The 19,853-nt window shown below is 40.0% G+C and overlaps 1 protein-coding gene across 1 annotated transcript in view; it reads right to left on the minus strand.

Annotated features, from left to right (window-relative positions):
* Positions 1–491: 491 nt before the first annotated feature.
* RSPH9 (radial spoke head component 9) overlaps positions 492–19,853 on the minus strand; it is a 42,648-nt gene continuing 23,286 nt past the window's right edge. The window contains exon 5 of the mRNA XM_058162828.1: positions 492–756. Coding sequence (XP_058018811.1) covers positions 596–756 — 161 coding nt within the window. The 3' untranslated portion in view covers positions 492–595. The remainder of the gene's footprint in view (positions 757–19,853) is intronic.

A 19,853-nucleotide genomic window follows, 5' to 3' on the forward strand; every position in this document is an offset into this window, starting at 1 on the left:
ATGCTTTTGTGGATGCAGTTAAGGATTGCATTTGGGGGGTTTTTTGTAACTATTTTGCAGGATTCCCAGATTCTTTTTGCATATACTCCTGCTCCGTATGCTTTTCCACCCCCCACTCTTAAGTTCAGATCTTTGATTTGTTGTGTGTGCATGCACTATTGTAAAAGTCTATAGAGATTCTCAGTTATCCAGGTCATGGTTGTCCCAAAGGTGCTTTTTCAAAAAGCAACTGGACTTTGTTTTTCCTTGAAGACATTTCACTTCTCATCCAAGAAGCTTCTTCAGCTCCGACTGAATGGTGGTGGAGGATGGAAGGATTTATATTCCTTGCAGTTGTCTGGTCATTGGCACTCTTTCTGAGAATCATTGAAGCCACCTGGAGGTTTATCTGTGCCCTCAAGATCAGCTGAATAGTGCAAGTGGGTGTGAAACGACTCAACTACTCTCAGAAACTGAACATGTTTTTAAAATATGGATCATAAAGAAGTAGCCTGATTTCACACTGATTTATTAAACCAAAAATATAGACATTATAAGTACAAAATAATTGCAACATTAGGACATAACTTCCTTAATTTTCTTGCGTTAGTGATTTTCACAACATGAAGGGCAAGTCTATGTTCTTCTCTCCATGGCCAAAATAGATATAACCATGCTGCTTAGTATTAGGAACATGGTAGAATGTGAGTCCAGGCCAGAGTAGACTTCGCAGCACTACTACTCTGCTTCCTCTCTCTACTTGGATGCTCCAGGACCCTATAGAAAAAACAAATGTTTACAAATATCACCATATACAGTGAGATCACAGATACTTTAATAGAAAAACAGCAATAGAGGAATTAGGAGCCGCAAACACATATACTTTGTTCCACACAATCTATGTACAGTAATTTCTTGGGAAACTGCAGTAATCCTTCCTGTATAAAATAAAACATCTCACCATCATTCCTATGTGTTGTTCACATATTGGAAATGAAAAAAGTACAATATTTCTATTCGTCATCTTAATCCTCATGCAGTTCTTCCTATCAGATTTAAGGCTTTAAAAATATCTATTATGTATATACAAACTATACCATGAACAGTAATGTTCATCTAGCTCCTAAAATAAATCTAGTAATATCTACAAAGGTCTCCCCTACTCCAAAAGTAATAATTTGCCTCTTTGTGGATATTTTGCACTTGTTTCATTATGCAAAATTAGTTCTCTTCTCCTTTTCTAATAATGGCAATCCGTTCTTAAATTTATAGCAAGGTGCAAGGAAGAGAGAAGTGTTCTTTCCCCCTAAAGCAAGAATTCATATGTATTGAATATCATGCTACTGTGTTTTGAATTGTGATTAGGTATTATTATTCTAAGGGTAAAATTAGTGCTTTAGTTCCTGAAAAGCAAAACTTAAGAAAAAGAAACAGCAGAGAGAGAGTCACAAAGCCGCCATTAGTTTACAGAACAATTCATTTTCCTTGGTGTCTTATGTGGTTCCAACTTTGAAGAAAAGGAGTATTAAGGTAGTAAAAGGATTACCGTAGTTTCAATGTTAATTTAAACTTTGGTGATGCCAAGAATATTAAAGTATAATTCAAACCTAGTTTGATCAATGGGTTCTGAACTAATAACCAGATAACTATGGGAGTGAAAAAAGGAGTATTACAGTAGATATGCTTCATCCAAAGAAACTTTACAAAATCGGAGAATAAGTCCAATAAATATTAAACAGAAATATTCACAGATGGAAATGTTCAGGTAGTTCCTAGAAAAAGAACTATAGATATCTTAATACAATGTTATTCTTGTGGCAAATTCTTTGTGCTTTCTGAATTCCATATCAAAATGAGTGTTCAAGAATCTGTATTAGATACCACAATACTGATCACTATACTGTAATTGTGGTGTTAAGATAATAATTTACTCAATCTTTTGAATACTTCAGTGACACACACTATTATTTTCTGAAAGTTGAGCAGTCCCTCCATTCAACCTACAATGATGATCTGTGTCTTCCCCCCCCCCCCATTTAATTTCCACCACATACTCTCCTTGGGATATCCTCTTTGGGACTACCACTAAAGGCCATTCACAAATTACAGCTGGTGAATAGAGCAGCTGCTTCCTTTATAAGAAGAAAACTACATAACAAGCACAACTTTTTTTACCCGGTTCCTGCCAAACAAATGTCAGATCCACTGTTTCTCCTTTATTAAACTTGAAGCAGCAAAATCAAAGCCTCACCTAACCCAAGACTGAGCATTACCTTTTTTGTTAACAATCAACACAAACAATTCCCATAATCAAGTTCAAGGTGGAATTCAATAAAATTTTAATTATATTTTACCAAGTAAGGAGATGCAATTTCTTTAAAGTTTCCTTTAAAAGATCAGACATTCAATTTAAATATAAATTGTCTAAAAAGAAAGGTAATTTTCATAGGTATTTTTAAAGATGGCTGCCATGGTGCTTTCTAGTTAATTGTTGCCAGCATCTAACCATCATCAGGAAACAAATGACAAGCAGCATTAAAGGAGGAAAAACTTCTTCAGAACATTGATAAATCATGGCTGAAAATAAAACAAATGCTGAGAGATCTATGAAGGCTGTAAATCTTGCTAAATTCCAACCCGGTTTTTGCCACATAGAATACTCTAGTGTAAACGGCTGTTATTGTTGCTGCTCTTTTATCCAACTGTTTTGTTTCAATATATGATATGTAAGCCATCCAAATGTCAAATTTATCACATGCAGAATAAAGAATTATACTATTCATTTTGTAGTTTCTTCAATACTCAGAAATTCTCAGAGGGAGAGAAAATCCTTTAAAATGTGTTGAATTATGAGCATGATTACTTTGTGTGATCTTTCAGCCGTTTTTCATACCAAAAACAATAACCTTCTGCATCAGCTCTGCGGGTTTGGGAATGGGCGGTACTATTTTGAGGTGATCATCCTCCTTTCTTTGTGACTGATTCCAGGGGATGTTAGTGGGGAAGGGGAGATCAAGCCATAGGCCCCTGCAGTACAGGGTGCCTCAGAGCTTGGGTCTCTCCCCTCTCCTCTTAACATGAAGCCACTGATAAATGGTCTTTGGCTCAAGCCTGCAATTACTGCAGGTTCGAGCCCGGCCCAAGGTTGACTCAGCCTTCCACCCTTTATAAGGTAGGTAAAATGAGGACTCAGATTGTTGGAGGGGCAATAAGTTGACTTTGTAAAAAAAATATACAAATAGAATGAGACTATTGCCTTATACATTGTAAGCCGCCCTGAGTCTTCGGAGAAGGGCGGGGTATAAATGTAAACAAAAAAAAAAAAAATCCTGGCAAGATGGAACGGGTCTAGGGTTTTGGTCCCCCAAGGGCTGCTGACTTGTCATCTTTGACTCTGGGTGGGGTTGCACAGAACCACTAATCTGCAAGTCTTCTGTGCCAACTGTGTCTTTTCCTGGACTGGGAGGCCCCGTTCATGGTCACTCATGCCTTAGTCACCTCCCAATTGGATTATTGCAATGTATTTTGTATGGGCTGTCCTTGAAGACCACTCAGAAATTGTAACTGGTCAGAATGCAGCAGTACACATAGTATTAGGTTTCCATTGGTTCATCCATGTTACACCTCTATTTGCAAAAGCTGAACTGGCTGCCAGTTCTCTTCTGGATGCAATTTAGGGTGCTGGTTATCACCTTTAAAGGACCTGGTTATTTGCAGGGCTGCCTTTTCCTAAGCATATCTGTCCATCCCACTAGAACTGATAGGGATGAGAGAAAGTGACTGGCTCAAGATCACCCAGCTAGCTTTGTGCGTAAGATGAGACTAGAATTCACAGTCTCTCAGTTTCTAGCCTGATGCCTTAACCACTACAACAAACTTGCTTTCCTTGTACTGTGGCAAATGTTAATGCCTGTTAACCTCTTTTAAATAGTAGCTTAGTTAATTGGACAAGTCTGATATGTTTATAAGTAAAACAGGTACTTCCTACCTCAGTACTGAAGTGTTTATCTTCAGTGGATAGAGGGAAGCAGTAGTAAGTAGACAAATCTTCGAATTGATGATGGGACACCCCAGCTGCATTATGTCAGCTATGTTGAAGATCAAGAGTATAATATATTCATGAAAGAGGCTTTGCAGTGTTACTTCTTAAATATTTTTAAAATAAAGAAAATTTGCTTTTCAAACTGCACTTGGCAGAGATACCCAAACCTAATGTTGTCTCAATTTTTTTTAAAAAAAAAAAATTGGCCTGACTGAGCTCCAAAAAGGGAAAGAGGTGTGGGAGGAAAGGGCCTGGGAAAATTATCCTTTGGATGAAGACTGTGAACTTCCGATTCCCCCTCTGGAACAGGCTACAGTCTTCACCCTGCCAAATATGGGTGGGAATGCTAGGGAGGTGCCTACAATTTTCCAAACAAGACATTGCTTGGAATGTTTTTTTGCTCACCAACCACTGCCTTTTTGATGGACCATCTGTCAGAAACCATCTACCTCCCTCTCAGCTTCTGCTTTTTGTCTAGTCTGTCACCAAATTCGTATTTCACCCTCATGTCTGCCTGGTCTCCGGCCTGAAATATCTACTGTAAGTTAGTTATGGGGATTATTTAAAAAACTAATGTTAAAATGGGGAGCGCTTGAAACAACAGAGAGCTGATCAAATCCACTCTTCCAGAACACTGCTGCTTTGAATGTATTTCAGAGTTTATGTTCTGGTGTGGTGCCTGGCAGGAAAGCAAATAAGTCATCATTTAGTAAAATTTGATGGTCCCAAAAGGTAGTATCAGGATAATAAAAAGAAGAACACCTGATTCAGAAGTTATTACAATTAAGAGAGTAGCAGAATTATACTAACACACATTTATGATGCGTATAAATTTGGCTAAGTTCACAGACATTTGTGTCTTTTATTGGTCATCACTTCCCAGATGTTAGAATCTCAACAGAACTACATTAGTTTATTTCTGTAGAGTTCATTTGTAAAGTTCCATTTAGATTTTATAATGCTTGTATCTTTCCCTATATATTTAGCATAGCAAAAGCACTTAGAGTTACATACAGTTTCATAGTGCTTTACAACCTTCTCTAAGCAGTTTACCGACCTCAGAAGGATGTAAGGCTGAATCAACCTTAAGGCAGTCAGGATCGAACTGTTGGCAGTTCTGCATTCTAACCACTACACCACCACAGCTCTATATATATATCATTATAGTATCAAATATAGTATCAATATTATACAGTTGTATAGTATAGTTTTCCCAAAGCTTATGCACTTTGTACAGATTTAACTGGAAGGGCAATCCATACTATCCATTTTAATGGTGTTTAATATGATGCATTATTAACATCATTCTCCCACAGAAGGTATTAGCCCTGACCTATTGGCATTTAGAAAATCCCTGAAAACATGGTTCTTGGTTATCCTAGGAAAAGGGGAGCCCACTAGATTGTTAACATTGGATGTAGGATGTTCCCCATTTCACTTACTCTTATTTATATTTATGCTTAACTGCTTTGTTTTAATTGACTGTCTTATCATATGCCACTCAGAGTCACATTTGTGAGATGGGTATATAAGTCTGATTAATAATATCACATAATTAAAATTATTTATGCCTTTCAAACGTATCTGAATTTATTTTGACATTTGATTTCATTTAATTAATGAAAAGCTTAATTTAATAATCACATTCTTAAAAGTCACTTCGTATAACAGCAAAAACCTCACTGTCTATGATATTTCTTTGCTAAAAGCAGGCTACCTAAATCTATTTTATGTTCATTGTGCATATCACCATGGACCACTAAATAAACTAGCACCAGTTTATAAAAATGCTTCCGAGAGAAGTTCTTGGATAAATATTTTAGCCTCCTAACTGCCATGATTGGAAAGCATTCATCTAATAACTTTTTTAATCTATGAAGATCTACTGTGAACTTTTCTCTAAATTATTCCCAAAGGACAAATTGTGCTTGTCCTTGAGAAGTGATAAATCATAGTCAGTACCTATCCTTGTACTCACAGCATGAACTGTAGCAGGACTGAAAATGCAGTCCTGAGATATAGCACTTACAGAGAAGGGACTTGATGGATAAATACTGAACTTCACCAGCTAGCAAAATATCCATCTCCAGCTTCTAGTGTTAATATCAGAAAAGAGAAAGGAGCCCAAAAAGCACTGTATGCTTTCATTGTCAAGATGGACAGCTGTCTAAAACCATATTTCCCCCATTTATATGACAGTAGTAACTACTGTATAGCAAAGGTAGTATCAGGATAATAAAAAGAAGAACACCTGATTCAGAAGTTATTACAATTAAGAGAGTAGCAGAATTATACTAACACACATTTATGATGCGTATAAATTTGGCTAAGTTCACAGACATTTGTGTCTTTTATTGGTCATCACTTCCCAGATGTTAGAATCTCAACAGAACTACATTAGTTTATTTCTGTAGAGTTCATTTGTAAAGTTCCATTTAGATTTTATAATGCTTGTATCTTTCCCTATATATTTAGCATAGCAAAAGCACTTAGAGTTACATACAGTTTCATAGTGCTTTACAACCTTCTCTAAGCAGTTTACCGACCTCAGAAGGATGTAAGGCTGAATCAACCTTAAGGCAGTCAGGATCGAACTGTTGGCAGTTCTGCATTCTAACCACTACACCACCACAGCTCTATATATATATCATTATAGTATCAAATATAGTATCAAATATAGTATCAAATATAGTATCAAATATAGTATCAAATATAGTATCAAATATAGTATCAAATATAGTATCAAATATAGTATCAAATATAGTATCAATATTATACAGTTGTATAGTATAGTTTTCCCAAAGCTTATGCACTTTGTACAGATTTAACTGGAAGGGCAATCCATACTATCCATTTTAATGGTGTTTAATATGATGCATTATTAACATCATTCTCCCACAGAAGGTATTAGCCCTGACCTATTGGCATTTAGAAAATCCCTGAAAACATGGTTCTTGGTTATATGCTTCTGCAGAATTTTAATAGAGTCAGCAATGGCAGTTGCTATAGAAACAACTTTGGAACATGCTAGGCATTACGTAGCATCTACCTGAAAAGCCCTTGGATTACTATATCATCTTCACAGTTCTTCAAACCTATTGATCAAGCAGAATAAAATGGAAATAGTAATTTGTCTCATTCATTGTATCAAATGAAAGTGAGCCTCTTTTAAATATTACTGTTTGTTTCCAAACTGAGGTAATTTTTTCAAATTTGTACCCTTCATTAGAAGATTAATCAGATGATCAAAGAAACAATGACTTGCTTTGTTTTAATTGACTGTCTTATCATATGCCACTCAGAGTCACATTTGTGAGATGGGTATATAAGTCTGATAAATAATATCACATAATTAAAATTATTTATGCCTTTCAAACATATCTGAATTTATTTTGACATTTGATTACCAGTAGTGAAATGAAAAGCTTAATTTAATAATCACATTCTTAAAAGTCATTTCGTATAACAGCAAAAACCTCACTGTCTATGATATTTCTTTGCTAAAAGCAGGCTACCTAAATCTATTTTATGTTCATTGTGCATATCACCATGGACCACTAAATAAACTAGCACCAGTTTATAAAAATGCTTCCGAGAGAAGTTCTTGGATAAATATTTTAGCCTCCTAACTGCCATGATTGGAAAGCATTCATCTAATAACTTTTTTAATCTATGAAGATCTACTGTGAACTTTTCTCTAAATTATTCCCAAAGGACAAATTGTGCTTGTCCTTGAGAAGTGATAAATCACAGCATGAACTGTAGCAGGACTGAAAATGCAGTCCTGAGATATAACACTTACAGAGAAGGGACTTGATGGTACTGAACTTCACCAGTTCGCACCACTTTGGGGGAACCGGTTGTTAACTTTCCGAGCAGTTTGCTGAACTAGTTGTTGAAGAAATCATTAGGGCAGAGAACTGGTTGTTAAATTATATGAATCCCACCACTGGGCTAGAGGCCATGTCTGTGAGTAGATGATGGGCCCATCTCTCTCTCTCTCTCTCAAGTGAATACACTGGCATTTGGAAGGACTTTGGGGGAGAAACCATTGAGATTCTTCTTAGAGGAAAAAAAGGAGGTGTGACTAAACAGGAAAATGAGGACATGATCCACAACAGAAATGCATCTTTCCCAACCACAAGGGAGGAGGAAGAGATCTGAATAATCAAAGGTATATTATAACATACATACATACATTTACAGTGTATGATCCAAATCATTACAATTTATTAAAATAATACATATATCCATATCAGGCCTGAGACAGAATTACAAACTTGAATTCTTTTTTAGGACTACCATGGATCATGTTAAGTTTGGGTATTGACGAGGCAGGAGACCAGGTTAGTGACAACAGCTCTTTAATATAGTGTGACCCAGCAAAACTCTGGAGAAAAACCTCTCCTTATATACACTTCAGCCTGAGGCTGCATCCAATCAGAAACGAGATATTTCCCGCCTAAAACTCCCGCCAAAACTTACAGTAATACATTACACTCCTTCCCTCCCAGAAGGCACTTTGCCAATATTTGCATATTACTTCTCTACGTAGTCCTGCAGGTACGTGGGGCGTCTCCTGACTCTCCCGGACCTGCGCAGTTCACTTTCTGGAGTTGAGTCGAGCTTGCCGGAGGGACTTTTCGCCTCTGAGCTCCTCCTCCCGCCATCCGCCCTGGATTATTCGCCGGCTCGGACCTGCTGTCCTCTAGAGGGACCGGAGGGTGTCGCTGGACCTCACTTATAACAGCAAAAACCTCACTGTCTATGATATTTCTTGCTAAAGCAGGCTACCTAAATCTATTTTATGTTCATTGTGCATATCACCATGGACCACTAAATAAACTAGCACCAGTTTATAAAAATGCTTCCGAGAGAAGTTCTTGGATAAATATTTTAGCCTCCTAACTGCCATGATTGGAAAGCATTCATCTAATAACTTTTTTAATCTATGAAGATCTACTGTGAACTTTTCTCTAAATTATTCCCAAAGGACAAATTGTGCTTGTCCTTGAGAAGTGATAAATCACAGCATGAACTGTAGCAGGACTGAAAATGCAGTCCTGAGATATAACACTTACAGAGAAGGGACTTGATGGTACTGAACTTCACCAGCTAGCAAAATATCCATCTCCAGCTTCTAGTGTTAATATCAGAAAAGAGAAAGGAGCCCAAAAAGCACTGTATGCTTTCATTGTCAAGATGGACAGCTGTCTAAAACCATATTTCCCCCATTTATATGACAGTAGTAACTACTGTATAGCAAAGGTAGTATATCTCCCAATATTTCTTGCTAAAGCATATCCAATTTGGAGCTTAACTCTGAACCTTATCTCATCCTATCATGTAAATTTTTAGATAATGAATACAGTCTAGTTGTGCATATTTTGCAACCTTTTTATGTTTCATGACTTTATAACTATGAACTCTTGAGTTACAATTTTGTGACTATTTATCTAATTCATGGGGGAAAACATAACAACATTAAAAGATGTAAGATTTTTAGTCTTGGAGCAGAATGTGCTAATAAAATAGTACAGATTCTAGTCTATTAATTCTTCCATTCAAGTCCAAATATATTATTTTTAAAAGGTATTCAGAACAAAAAGTTTTCCAAGCAATCACTAAGATTTTAGTCATAAGTTCTGAGGGCCCTTAAATTACATGGAACCTTTCTTCTTGGTTATCCTAGGAAAGGAGCCCAAAAAGCACTGTATGCTTTCATTGTCAAGATGGACAGCTGTCTAAAACCATATTTCCCCCATTTATATGACAGTAGTAACTACTGTATAGCAAAGGTAGTATATCTCCCAATATTTCTTGCTAAAGCATATCCAATTTGGAGCTTAACTCTGAACCTTATCTCATCCTATCATGTAAATTTTTAGATAATGAATACAGTCTAGTTGTGCATATTTTGCAACCTTTTTATGTTTCATGACTTTATAACTATGAACTCTGAGTTACAATTTTGTGACTATTTATCTAATTCAGGGGGGAAAACATAACAACATTAAAAGATGTAAGATTTTTAGTCTTGGAGCAGAATGTGCTAATAAAATAGTACAGATTCTAGTCTATTAATTCTTCCATTCAAGTCCAAATATATTATTTTTAAAAGGTATTCAGAACAAAAAGTTTTCCAAGCAATCACTAAGATTTTAGTCTTGGAGCAGAATGTGCTAATAAAATAGTACAGATTCTAGTCTATTAATTCTTCCATTCAAGTCCAAATATATTATTTTTAAAAGGTATTCAGAACAAAAGTTTTCCAAGCAATCACTAAGATTTTAGTCTTGGAGCAGAATGTGCTAATAAAATAGTACAGATTCTAGTCTATTAATTCTTCCATTCAAGTCCAAATATATTATTTTTAAAAGGTATTCAGAACAAAAAGTTTTCCAAGCAATCACTAAGATTTTAGTCATAAGTTCTGAGGGCCCTTAAATTACATGGAACCTTTCTTCTTGGTTATCCTAGGAAAGGAGCCCAAAAAGCACTGTATGCTTTCATTGTCAAGATGGACAGCTGTCTAAAACCATATTTCCCCCATTTATATGACAGTAGTAACTACTGTATAGCAAAGGTAGTATATCTCCCAATATTTCTTGCTAAAGCATATCCAATTTGGAGCTTAACTCTGAACCTTATCTCATCCTATCATGTAAATTTTTAGATAATGAATACAGTCTAGTTGTGCATATTTTGCAACCTTTTTATGTTTCATGACTTTATAACTATGAACTCTTGAGTTACAATTTTGTGACTATTTATCTAATTCATGGGGGAAAACATAACAACATTAAAAGATGTAAGATTTTTAGTCTTGGAGCAGAATGTGCTAATAAAATAGTACAGATTCTAGTCTATTAATTCTTCCATTCAAGTCCAAATATATTATTTTTAAAATAAAGAAAATTTGCTTTTCAAACTGCACTTGGCAGAGATACCCAAACCTAATGTTGTCTCAATTTTTTAAAAAAAAATTGGCCTGACTGAGCTCCAAAAAGGGAAAGAGGTGGGAGGAAAGGGCCTGGGAAAATTATCCTTTGGATGAAGACTGTGAACTTCGATTCCCCTCTGGAGCAGGCTACAGTCTTCACCCTGCCAAATATGGGTGGGAATGCTAGGGAGGTGCCTACAATTTTCCAAACAAGACATTGCTTGGAATGTTTTTTTGCTCAACCAACCACTGCCTTTTGATGGACCATCTGTCAGAAACCATCTACCTCCCTCTCAGCTTCTCTGGATAAGTCTCTGTTTGGTTCTTACGCTTTCTGTTTGTTCTCGGCCCAGTCAGCTGTGGGGTTAATTAAATCATAGTCAGGGCTGTTCTCGCCTAATTCTGCCTTATCGCTCAATCTGTTTCTTAATTGATCTATGTGGCGCCCAGATTCTGCCATCGCCTAGTTCCACTAGATAAGATTTGGGGCCCGCTTTGTCTATGACTATCCCCTCTTCCAGTTAGGGCCGTCGCTGTAATTATGTGCCCACACTGAGTCTCCTATGTTTAACTCTCGGATTCTATCTGGTTTTGTTTTGAACCCGTCCTGTACGTAGTTCGGTGTAGCCGGTCTAGCGGGCACCGTAGCTTCCGCCCCATTAATAGCTCGGCTGGGCTGCGGCGGTGGCCACACAGGGGTCCTGTGTTGGACGGTTAGGAATGCGTCGATTTGTGCCTGCCAATCGCCGGGCCGCTTCGTGATAGCGCTTCTTTGCACTCCGGACAAAACGTTCAGCAAGGCCGCTCGACGAGGGTGGAACGGCGCTGAGAGGGCATGTCGGATGCCCTCTTCAGCCAGGTACCCTTCAAATAATGCTGCGGTGAACTGTGGGCGTTATCGGACACGAGGGTGTCCGGTAGCCCGTGCGTGGCGAAAAGGTGTTTTAGTGCTGAGATGACAGCTCCAGCGGTTGTGGATTTCATTAGGATGATCTCCAGCCATTTGGAGAATGCATCCACCACAATTAGAAATGTTTGGCCGTGGAAGGGCCGCAAAATCAATGTGTATGCGGGACCAAGGGCCTTGGGGTTTCTCCCACTCCAACACTGGGGCCGAGGTGGTAGTGGTCTGATTCCTGACATACTTGGCATCGCCAACCCTGTCACTGATTTCCTGTCCATTAGGGGCCACCAGACATAGCTCCTAGCCAAACCCTTCATCCTCACAATTCCTGGGTGACCCTCATGCAGGAGTTCCAGAACTTTTCTCAGCTTCTCTGGAACTACCACCCTATCCCCCAGAGCAGGCACCCCTTGCACAGACAATTCCCTTTTTCTTTACAAATTCCTTGAAACGTCGCCCGCAGCGGGCCATCCCTTTGAACCCAACTGATTACAGTTCTTAAAACAACGTCCCGGTAGGAGGCCCGAGCCACTTCCTGCGATGTGACTGGCCAGAGTCCAAAGAGTCAATTAGTAGAACGGGTGTGCCCGGGTGGGGTCCTCGATTTCCTGGCAATGGGCATCTGCTCAATGCGTCCGCATGCCCCAGCTCCTTTCCAGGCCGATGCTGCAGCTTGTAGGAGTATGCGGTCAAAAAATAGTCCATCTGGTCAGTCTAGGTGAGAGTGCTACTGGCGTTGGGCGGTCGCCAGCCAGTAACCCCAATAGCGGTCTGTGATCAGTGACAATTTCAAATCTCCCAAAACGTATTCGTGAAATTTTTCACCCCTGACACTATTGCGAGAGCCTCCTATCTAGCTGGCTGTAATTCCTCTCAGCCGGGGACATCGCTCGTGAATAGAACGCTATAGGGGCTTCAGTGCCGTTTGGGAGTCTGTGGCTAAGTACAGCTCCTACTCCATAGGGGACGCATCACAAACCAATACTAACGGCAGTCTGTTGTTGTATTGTATTAACAGGCTATCGCTTGATAGCAAACTTTTACTGCCTCAAATGCCCTATTCTCTGACTTCCCCACGACCAAGCAGTGTTTTTCCAAGCAATTTATGCAGCGGTTCAGCAACGGTTGCCTTGTCTTTTAAAAACACGGCGTAAAGTTTACCAGACCCAGGAAAGCCTGGAGTTCTGTCTTGTTTTTGGGTGCTGGGGCTCTCTTTATCGCCTTGACTTTGCTCTCAGTGGGTGAATCCCTTTTGTCTATTCTATAGCCCAAAATTCAACAGATTCGACCCCTATCTGACACTTGCTTGCTTTGACTTTTAATCCTGCCGACCTAAAATGGCCAAAACTTTCCTTAATCGCTTCCCCAGTTCTCTTAAATCTTCCCTGATACCAACACATCATCGAAATAGGGTACGACTCGGTAACCCTTGTAGGAGCCGCCCATCAAATTTTGGAATAGCCCGGGGCCACACTCACCCGAACTGTAACCGGGTGCACTTAAAGGCACCCGGTGCGTTACAATGGTCTGGGCCTCAGCTGTGCTAGCATCTACGGGTAGCTGTTGGTACGCTTGTGCCAAGTCTAATTTGGCGAAAACTTGTCCGTGCCTAGTGAGTGCAATAAGTGTTGCACTACTGGAACTGGGTAGGCGCTTTTGCAATGCTTTGTTCAAGGTAGCCTTGTAATCAGCGCAAATTCTTATGGACCCGTCTGGTTTTATAGGGTGACGATTGGCGCCTCCCATTTGGCATGGTCAACTGGCACTAGTATCCCTGGCTGACTAATTTATCTAACTCTTTGTCGATTTTAGGTTTGAGTGCAAAAGGAACCCTCCTTGCCTTTAACCTAATGGGAGCTATTTGGGGTCTAAATTGAAGGAGATAGGGGTCCCTTGTACTTGCCTAAACGGTCCTCGAATCGTCTGCGAATTCCTCCATTAGGGCGTTTTGCAGGTTGCATCCGCTCCGTGGACGCCAGTCACCCCATTCCCAACGCCTGAACCAGTCTAGCCCCAGCAAGCTTGGCAAGGTTCCTCGACTAACGTGATGGGCAGGGTCTTTCGTATGTCCCGTACTTGACCTCGACGGTCGTTGTCCTCGAACAGGGATGCGGTTGCCCTGGTAATCCTGCACCCGGAGCCGTTGTTTCTGTAGCTTGCGCTTTGCGATGTGCGGCAAGGCTTTCACAAAAGTGTCCCAGGACATGATTGTGATAGCTGATCCTGTGTCTACTTCCAGTCGGCACGGTACGCCTTCAATTGTCGGGTTTGTGAAGATCTTTTCTTCGATGCGGGTAGCTGCGTGGTCTATGGTAACAGTCATTCGGTTTGACTTCGCGCTCTTTCTTTCCTGGCCAATCGGGTCGCCTCGCCGATCTCGCGCTCTGATTGGCTGGTTTGAAATTTCGGAATGTGGGGTTTGCATCTCTGACTCAGAGCCGCTCTGATTGGCCGATTTGAATTTTCGGGAAGGTTGGGGTGCTCGGCAGACTTGAGCCAGGTGCCCTTCCTTTCACACCGCCGCAAATGGCGCCCTGAACTTACATCTTTGGCGCTGATGTCGCCCGCAACTTCCGCATTCCTCCGGGTCTTCCTTGTCGATTTTCCGGTGTAGTGGACTTCTTCCTCCTCTTCGCTGGTTGACTCACGATAGGTTTCTTCGTGGTGGACTGTGCTCGGCTTTGCGCCCGCCATCGGCGTGAGTCGCTTTGTAAGGTGTCTGCTGCATGGTTGGACATCTCATGGGCTCTGGCTTCGTCCAGGCGTTTGCCAATGTCAGGTTGCTCTTGGCTAGCAACCGCCTCCTCAAACGGATGTCTCTGACCCCGTATAAGTTGTTCCAGCAGCTCTTCGTCCAGATCGCGGTACTGCAATGCTTGGAGGCTTGTCTCAGGGCTGCCATGTAGTCGCTGATAGACTCGCCTTCTTGTTGCCTGCGCCCCCAAACTCGTACCGTCGAGCGTATTTGGACGGGCTGGTGCGTAGTGATTCTTCAGGAGGGTCTGAAGGGTCTGCCACGATACGGAGTGTAGCGGTGTTGGCTCCGCTAGGGCTTCTGCGACGGCGATGACTGCTGACCCACAGTGGCTTATGAAGTAAGCCCGTTTGCGGTTGTCGGAGACTCCCTGTAACTCGTTTGCCTCCAGGAAACTTTCGGAACGGGTCATATATATTCCCCATGTCTCCTGGGCAGGGTCAAACGGAGTGGGTGGCGTGTAGCCGGTCATCGCTGCATTCGCCGTCACCTTGCTGGGTTTGATTCTCGTAGTGAGTTCAGCTCTGTTCTGGTGCTCTGCCTCAATATCCCACCTTCGTCGCCAATGTTAAGTTTGGGTATTGACGAGGCAGGAGACCAGGTTAGTGACAACAGCTCTTTAATATAGTGTGACCCAGCAAAACTCTGGAGAAAAACCTCTCCTTATATACACTTCAGCCTGAGGCTGCATCCAATCAGAAACGAGATATTTCCCGCCTAAAACTCCCGCCAAAACTTACAGTAATACATTACAGATCAGGTAGATATGCTATTTCTTTTTGGAACTATGAGCCAGTTGATTTAGAGCAGGGCTGTCAAACTCCCAGCCCACGGGCCAGATGCCTCAGGCACTGGCCACGCCCATGACCAGTTTAGCGAAGGGGGGGGGGAAGTTCCGATAGCCAAGTGAAGATGTAAGTTTGACACCCCTGATTTAGGGTAGCAATACAGATCCAGCCTTTGGGCCATAGGTTGCTGACCCCTGATGTAAAGCTTCTGAAATTCTTATTCTTTTCATCCCTTATCTGCTTTTTTCTCAAAACATGAATATACAGTAATAAATAGGCTTTGCTATATTACTTTCAGCCATAAAATAATGGATTTTTTTCCTTCCTATTTTAAATAAATCACAGCTCCTTATGTCATCTAAAAAAAAAGAATTAATCTACTTAAATTAGGTATAGATTCCCAGAAATACTAGGATTAAATGATGTACTCCTAAGGAAAAAATCTGCAAATTATCAGTTTAGACAGTGTCCATTTTATGACAGCCTGTTGTTTGGATATTTAATGGGAATTTCATTATACCTCTCTATATCATGTATATAGGTAAAGGTAAAGGTTCCCCTCGCACATACGTGCTAGTCGTTGCCGACTCTAAGGGGCGGTGTTCATCTCCGTTTCAAAGCCGAAGAGCCAGCGCTGTCCGAAGACGTCTCCGGGGTCATGTGTCCGGCATGACTCAACACTAAAGGTGCACGAAACGCTGTTACCTTCCCATCAAAGGTGATCCCTATTTTTTCTACTTGCATTTTTACGTGCTTTCGAAACTGCTAGGTTGGCAGAAGCTGGGACAAGTAATGGGAGCTCACGGCAGCACTAGGGATTCGAACCGCTGAGCTGCCGACCTTTCAATCGACAAGCTCAACGTCCTAGCCCGAGCCCCTGAGCCACTGTATCATGTATATAAACTTGATCTTAATCTCTTTTATTACACCAAACATTGTGGTAGCATTTCTCTTTTAAAGAATTTCTAAATCTGAGCCGATAAAATATTAATTCTTTCATTTCTATTACATCATATCAGAATATGTAATAAATTATAAAAATGAGTTTCAGATATGACTTACTCCCATAAGATTTATTTTCACAGCAATCCTGTTATGGCTATTCTTGAAATTTTGTGAATATACTGCCAAGACTAAAAGCAAGACCATTCAATAACTACGACCATTCATTGAATTAAGTCGTGATGTGGTTTTAAAAATTCTGATTTAGAACAATGAGTGAATCCTATTTTTGTTTGTCATGCTCTACAAAACATATGGATGAAATTGGTCTTGGAATGCCTTCCATATAAAAATAATCCACTGAATCATATTATCTTTCCTTTGTATTACATCTCCATCTCTGTTTTTCAATGTTAATTATCATCTCTATTAGATGGTATAATAATAAATTATAAACTACTTTAAAAAAAATTAAAAGATCACACAGAAATCAGCTAACAAACATAACTGATATATATTTTAAATAATCAAGCTAACATCACACTACATTCCTTTATACAGAGGTAATCAACCTGTGTCCTCCAAATGTTACTGAACTGTTTTGTCCATCATCTCCAAATAGCAAACCAATGTTGAATGATGATGGAGTCATTTTTCAGCACATCTGCTTACAACATCAATCTGAATCAGAAACAACGGCAAATGTTAGATTTATTTAATCTTTGAAGAGATACTTCAATTGTATAACATCACTAAAAGAAAAGGTGACTCAGAAATCATAGTATATAACCCACAGAGGGTTGGTTAAATCCCTTTAGTTAAAATATGAAAAATAATCTTCAGCTATATTCTTGAAATGTTAAAATAATACTGTCTGTGTCCTCAAATATTCAGTAGTGCAGGAAAAATATGGGTGGTTAAAAAAATGAAAAGCAGTAATTCTGACTGGTTCTGTTCATATTACTATGTTCCATAAGGATTGATTCCAGGAAAAAAAAATACTTCCAGGGAACACCCTAATGATCAGTGTAGGAATATGTCAGTACAGATAAAATTCTTGGCATGAAGAGGCTGAGTGTGCGGCCTTTGATAAGAAAAATCATGGGAGATCCTGATCTGAACATGTAAAATGTTGGTACTAAAGAAATCTACTGAAAAGGCCAATATGCCTTTTTGAAAATTGTGTGAGCTCCAGCGGAGCTGACAGTCTCCTCTCCATATCCATAGTTCAAGAGGTCAATATATACCACACACAGTCTGGTTCCTCTGTCTTCACCTCACTAAAAGAGTCCAAAACTTTCTCATATTACTTCATTAGGGTTTGTTAGGCAGTGCTATTAAGCCTGGCACCACAGTGCCCCCTACCGGAGTTGGTTGGCATAGCAGCCCAAAGTTTAAACAGTTTGAAGGCAGAGGAAAAAGGAAAGACAAAGTCCATTTACCTGCTATCTTGGCTAGCAGCCAGATTATTATATTCCTCCAGTCTGGGGAATAATTTATTTTCTAAACCGTCAAATGAGTTTGCTACTTCAGCAACTCATATTCGTGGATCCTGGCTTTGCTTCATGGATTTTTCTTTTTTGTTGAGTGTTGTACCATTTCCAAGTTTTGGAAGTACAGATTCTGAATGATGCCCTTCTCAATTGACAAATGCACCAGACTCACTTTTCCTCTGATCCTGTTCCACTCCATCTTTCCAGATTCATCCCCTTCCCGGTCCTATTATTTCCCCAACACCATTATTTCACCCTCATCTATTAACAGGCCTTTTAGTTTCATAAAACAGCTTGAAAGGGTCTTGTCCCCGTGTGGCTTTTGGCAGGCTCAAAAGTGAAGTGCTTTGGCTCCCATCTTTCACAGGACTGTGGAGGTGCTGCTTAGTGTTAAACTATGAAGGGGGAAGGCTCGGGTCACATCTGTGAAACGTTAGGAGAGAGAGGAGGACGAGGAAAGTAGGTGGCCAGCACGGCACAGCACTTTGTTGGGTTTTGCAAGGCCACTTGGGAGATAGGCGGCCATTTGTCTTGGAACCACTTCCATCCTATCCCGATAACAAGCTGCCTTGCCGTCTGCTTGCTGGCTAGGGGGCCGTAAATACCTTGGCAGACTTAGGCCTCTTGAATGGCTGGAGACAGAGCTTGATAGGGGATTAATCACTTTAGGAGGGGGGCTTTGAAGGGGAATTAATTAGCTGTGCTAATGCTTAGAGATAAAGCAGGTTCATGTTTCTCAGCCTCAGTCCTCTCAGTATTTGTGGCTTTTGCAAGATCCGGAAAAACAGAATCACAAAGACTTTGCAAATATTTGGAGAAATTCCACCAACATTGCTAGATACATGAATGTAAATTAATTTATCTTTTTATTTGTTTATTATTATCTCAATTTCTATAGCCACCTACCTCAAATTTATTATTTTGGGTAGCTATCAGCATGAAAAAAAAAAGTTAAATAATAAAAACAAGAACAGACATGTAATCAGCAGCCAAAAAAATTACAGGTAAAAAACCAAAATTACTAATGATAAACCAACACAGCCACTGCACAGGCTTTGCCACACATTCAGATCCTCAGGCCCAGTGATGAAACCATGCCTTTACAGGCCTTACTAAAAGCCAATGGGGTCAGGGCCATTCTAATTTCTGGGGGGAAATGATGTTCCAAAGGGCAGGCACTATGGCAGAAAGACCCTCTTCCTGAGCCCCTACCAGATAACACTTGGCCCCTCCTGTCCGTAGTTCAATATTATACAATTCAGCAAATTCTCAGAGGTCTGGAAAAAAAGATTAATGCCAATCTAAAGCCAGAATTCAGTTCTAGTAATGAGTATGTCCATCATATTTCTCTAGTTTGGGAAAAGCTGGCACAAGGGCCATGGTGGCTCAGGCTGTAAGATAGCCTGTTATTAAAACACTGCAGCCTGCAATTACTGCAGGTTCGAATCCCACCAGGCCCAAGGTTGACTCAGCCTTCCATCCTTTATAAGGTAGGTAAAATGAGGACCCAGATTGTTGGGAGGGCAATAAGTTGACTTTGTAAATATACAAATAGAATGAGACTATTGCTTTACACACTGTAAGCCGCCCTGAGTCTTCGGAGAAGGGCGGGATATAAATGTAAATTTAAAAAATATATATGCACAAGTCACATATAGTTCAAAACGACTATTATTAAAATATAGTACTGTATTGAACTTCTGCCACATGTATGTTAGGAAGATCCATATCCTGAGACTAACTCTAAACGATTGTCAATAACCGTAGACAAAACCCAGGTCAGCAATTTGTACAATACAAAATTACACCATATGTTTAGCATCGAGAAGCAATTCTCAAATCTGCTACATTTGAAAAACAAAACATCCATAGGAAGCCTACATTTGCTGAATCTGCTTCTCATATTTCAGATTTCACAGCTCTGTAGTGAGACATGTTTACATTCTCCCAGACACAGGAGTCATCATTCCATGATCATTCCTGTGCAATTTTTTTCCTGTATCTTCC

Source organism: Ahaetulla prasina, chromosome 1 (assembly GCF_028640845.1).
Source record: "Ahaetulla prasina isolate Xishuangbanna chromosome 1, ASM2864084v1, whole genome shotgun sequence".
In the NCBI taxonomy this organism is placed as follows: domain Eukaryota; kingdom Metazoa; phylum Chordata; class Lepidosauria; order Squamata; family Colubridae; genus Ahaetulla; species Ahaetulla prasina.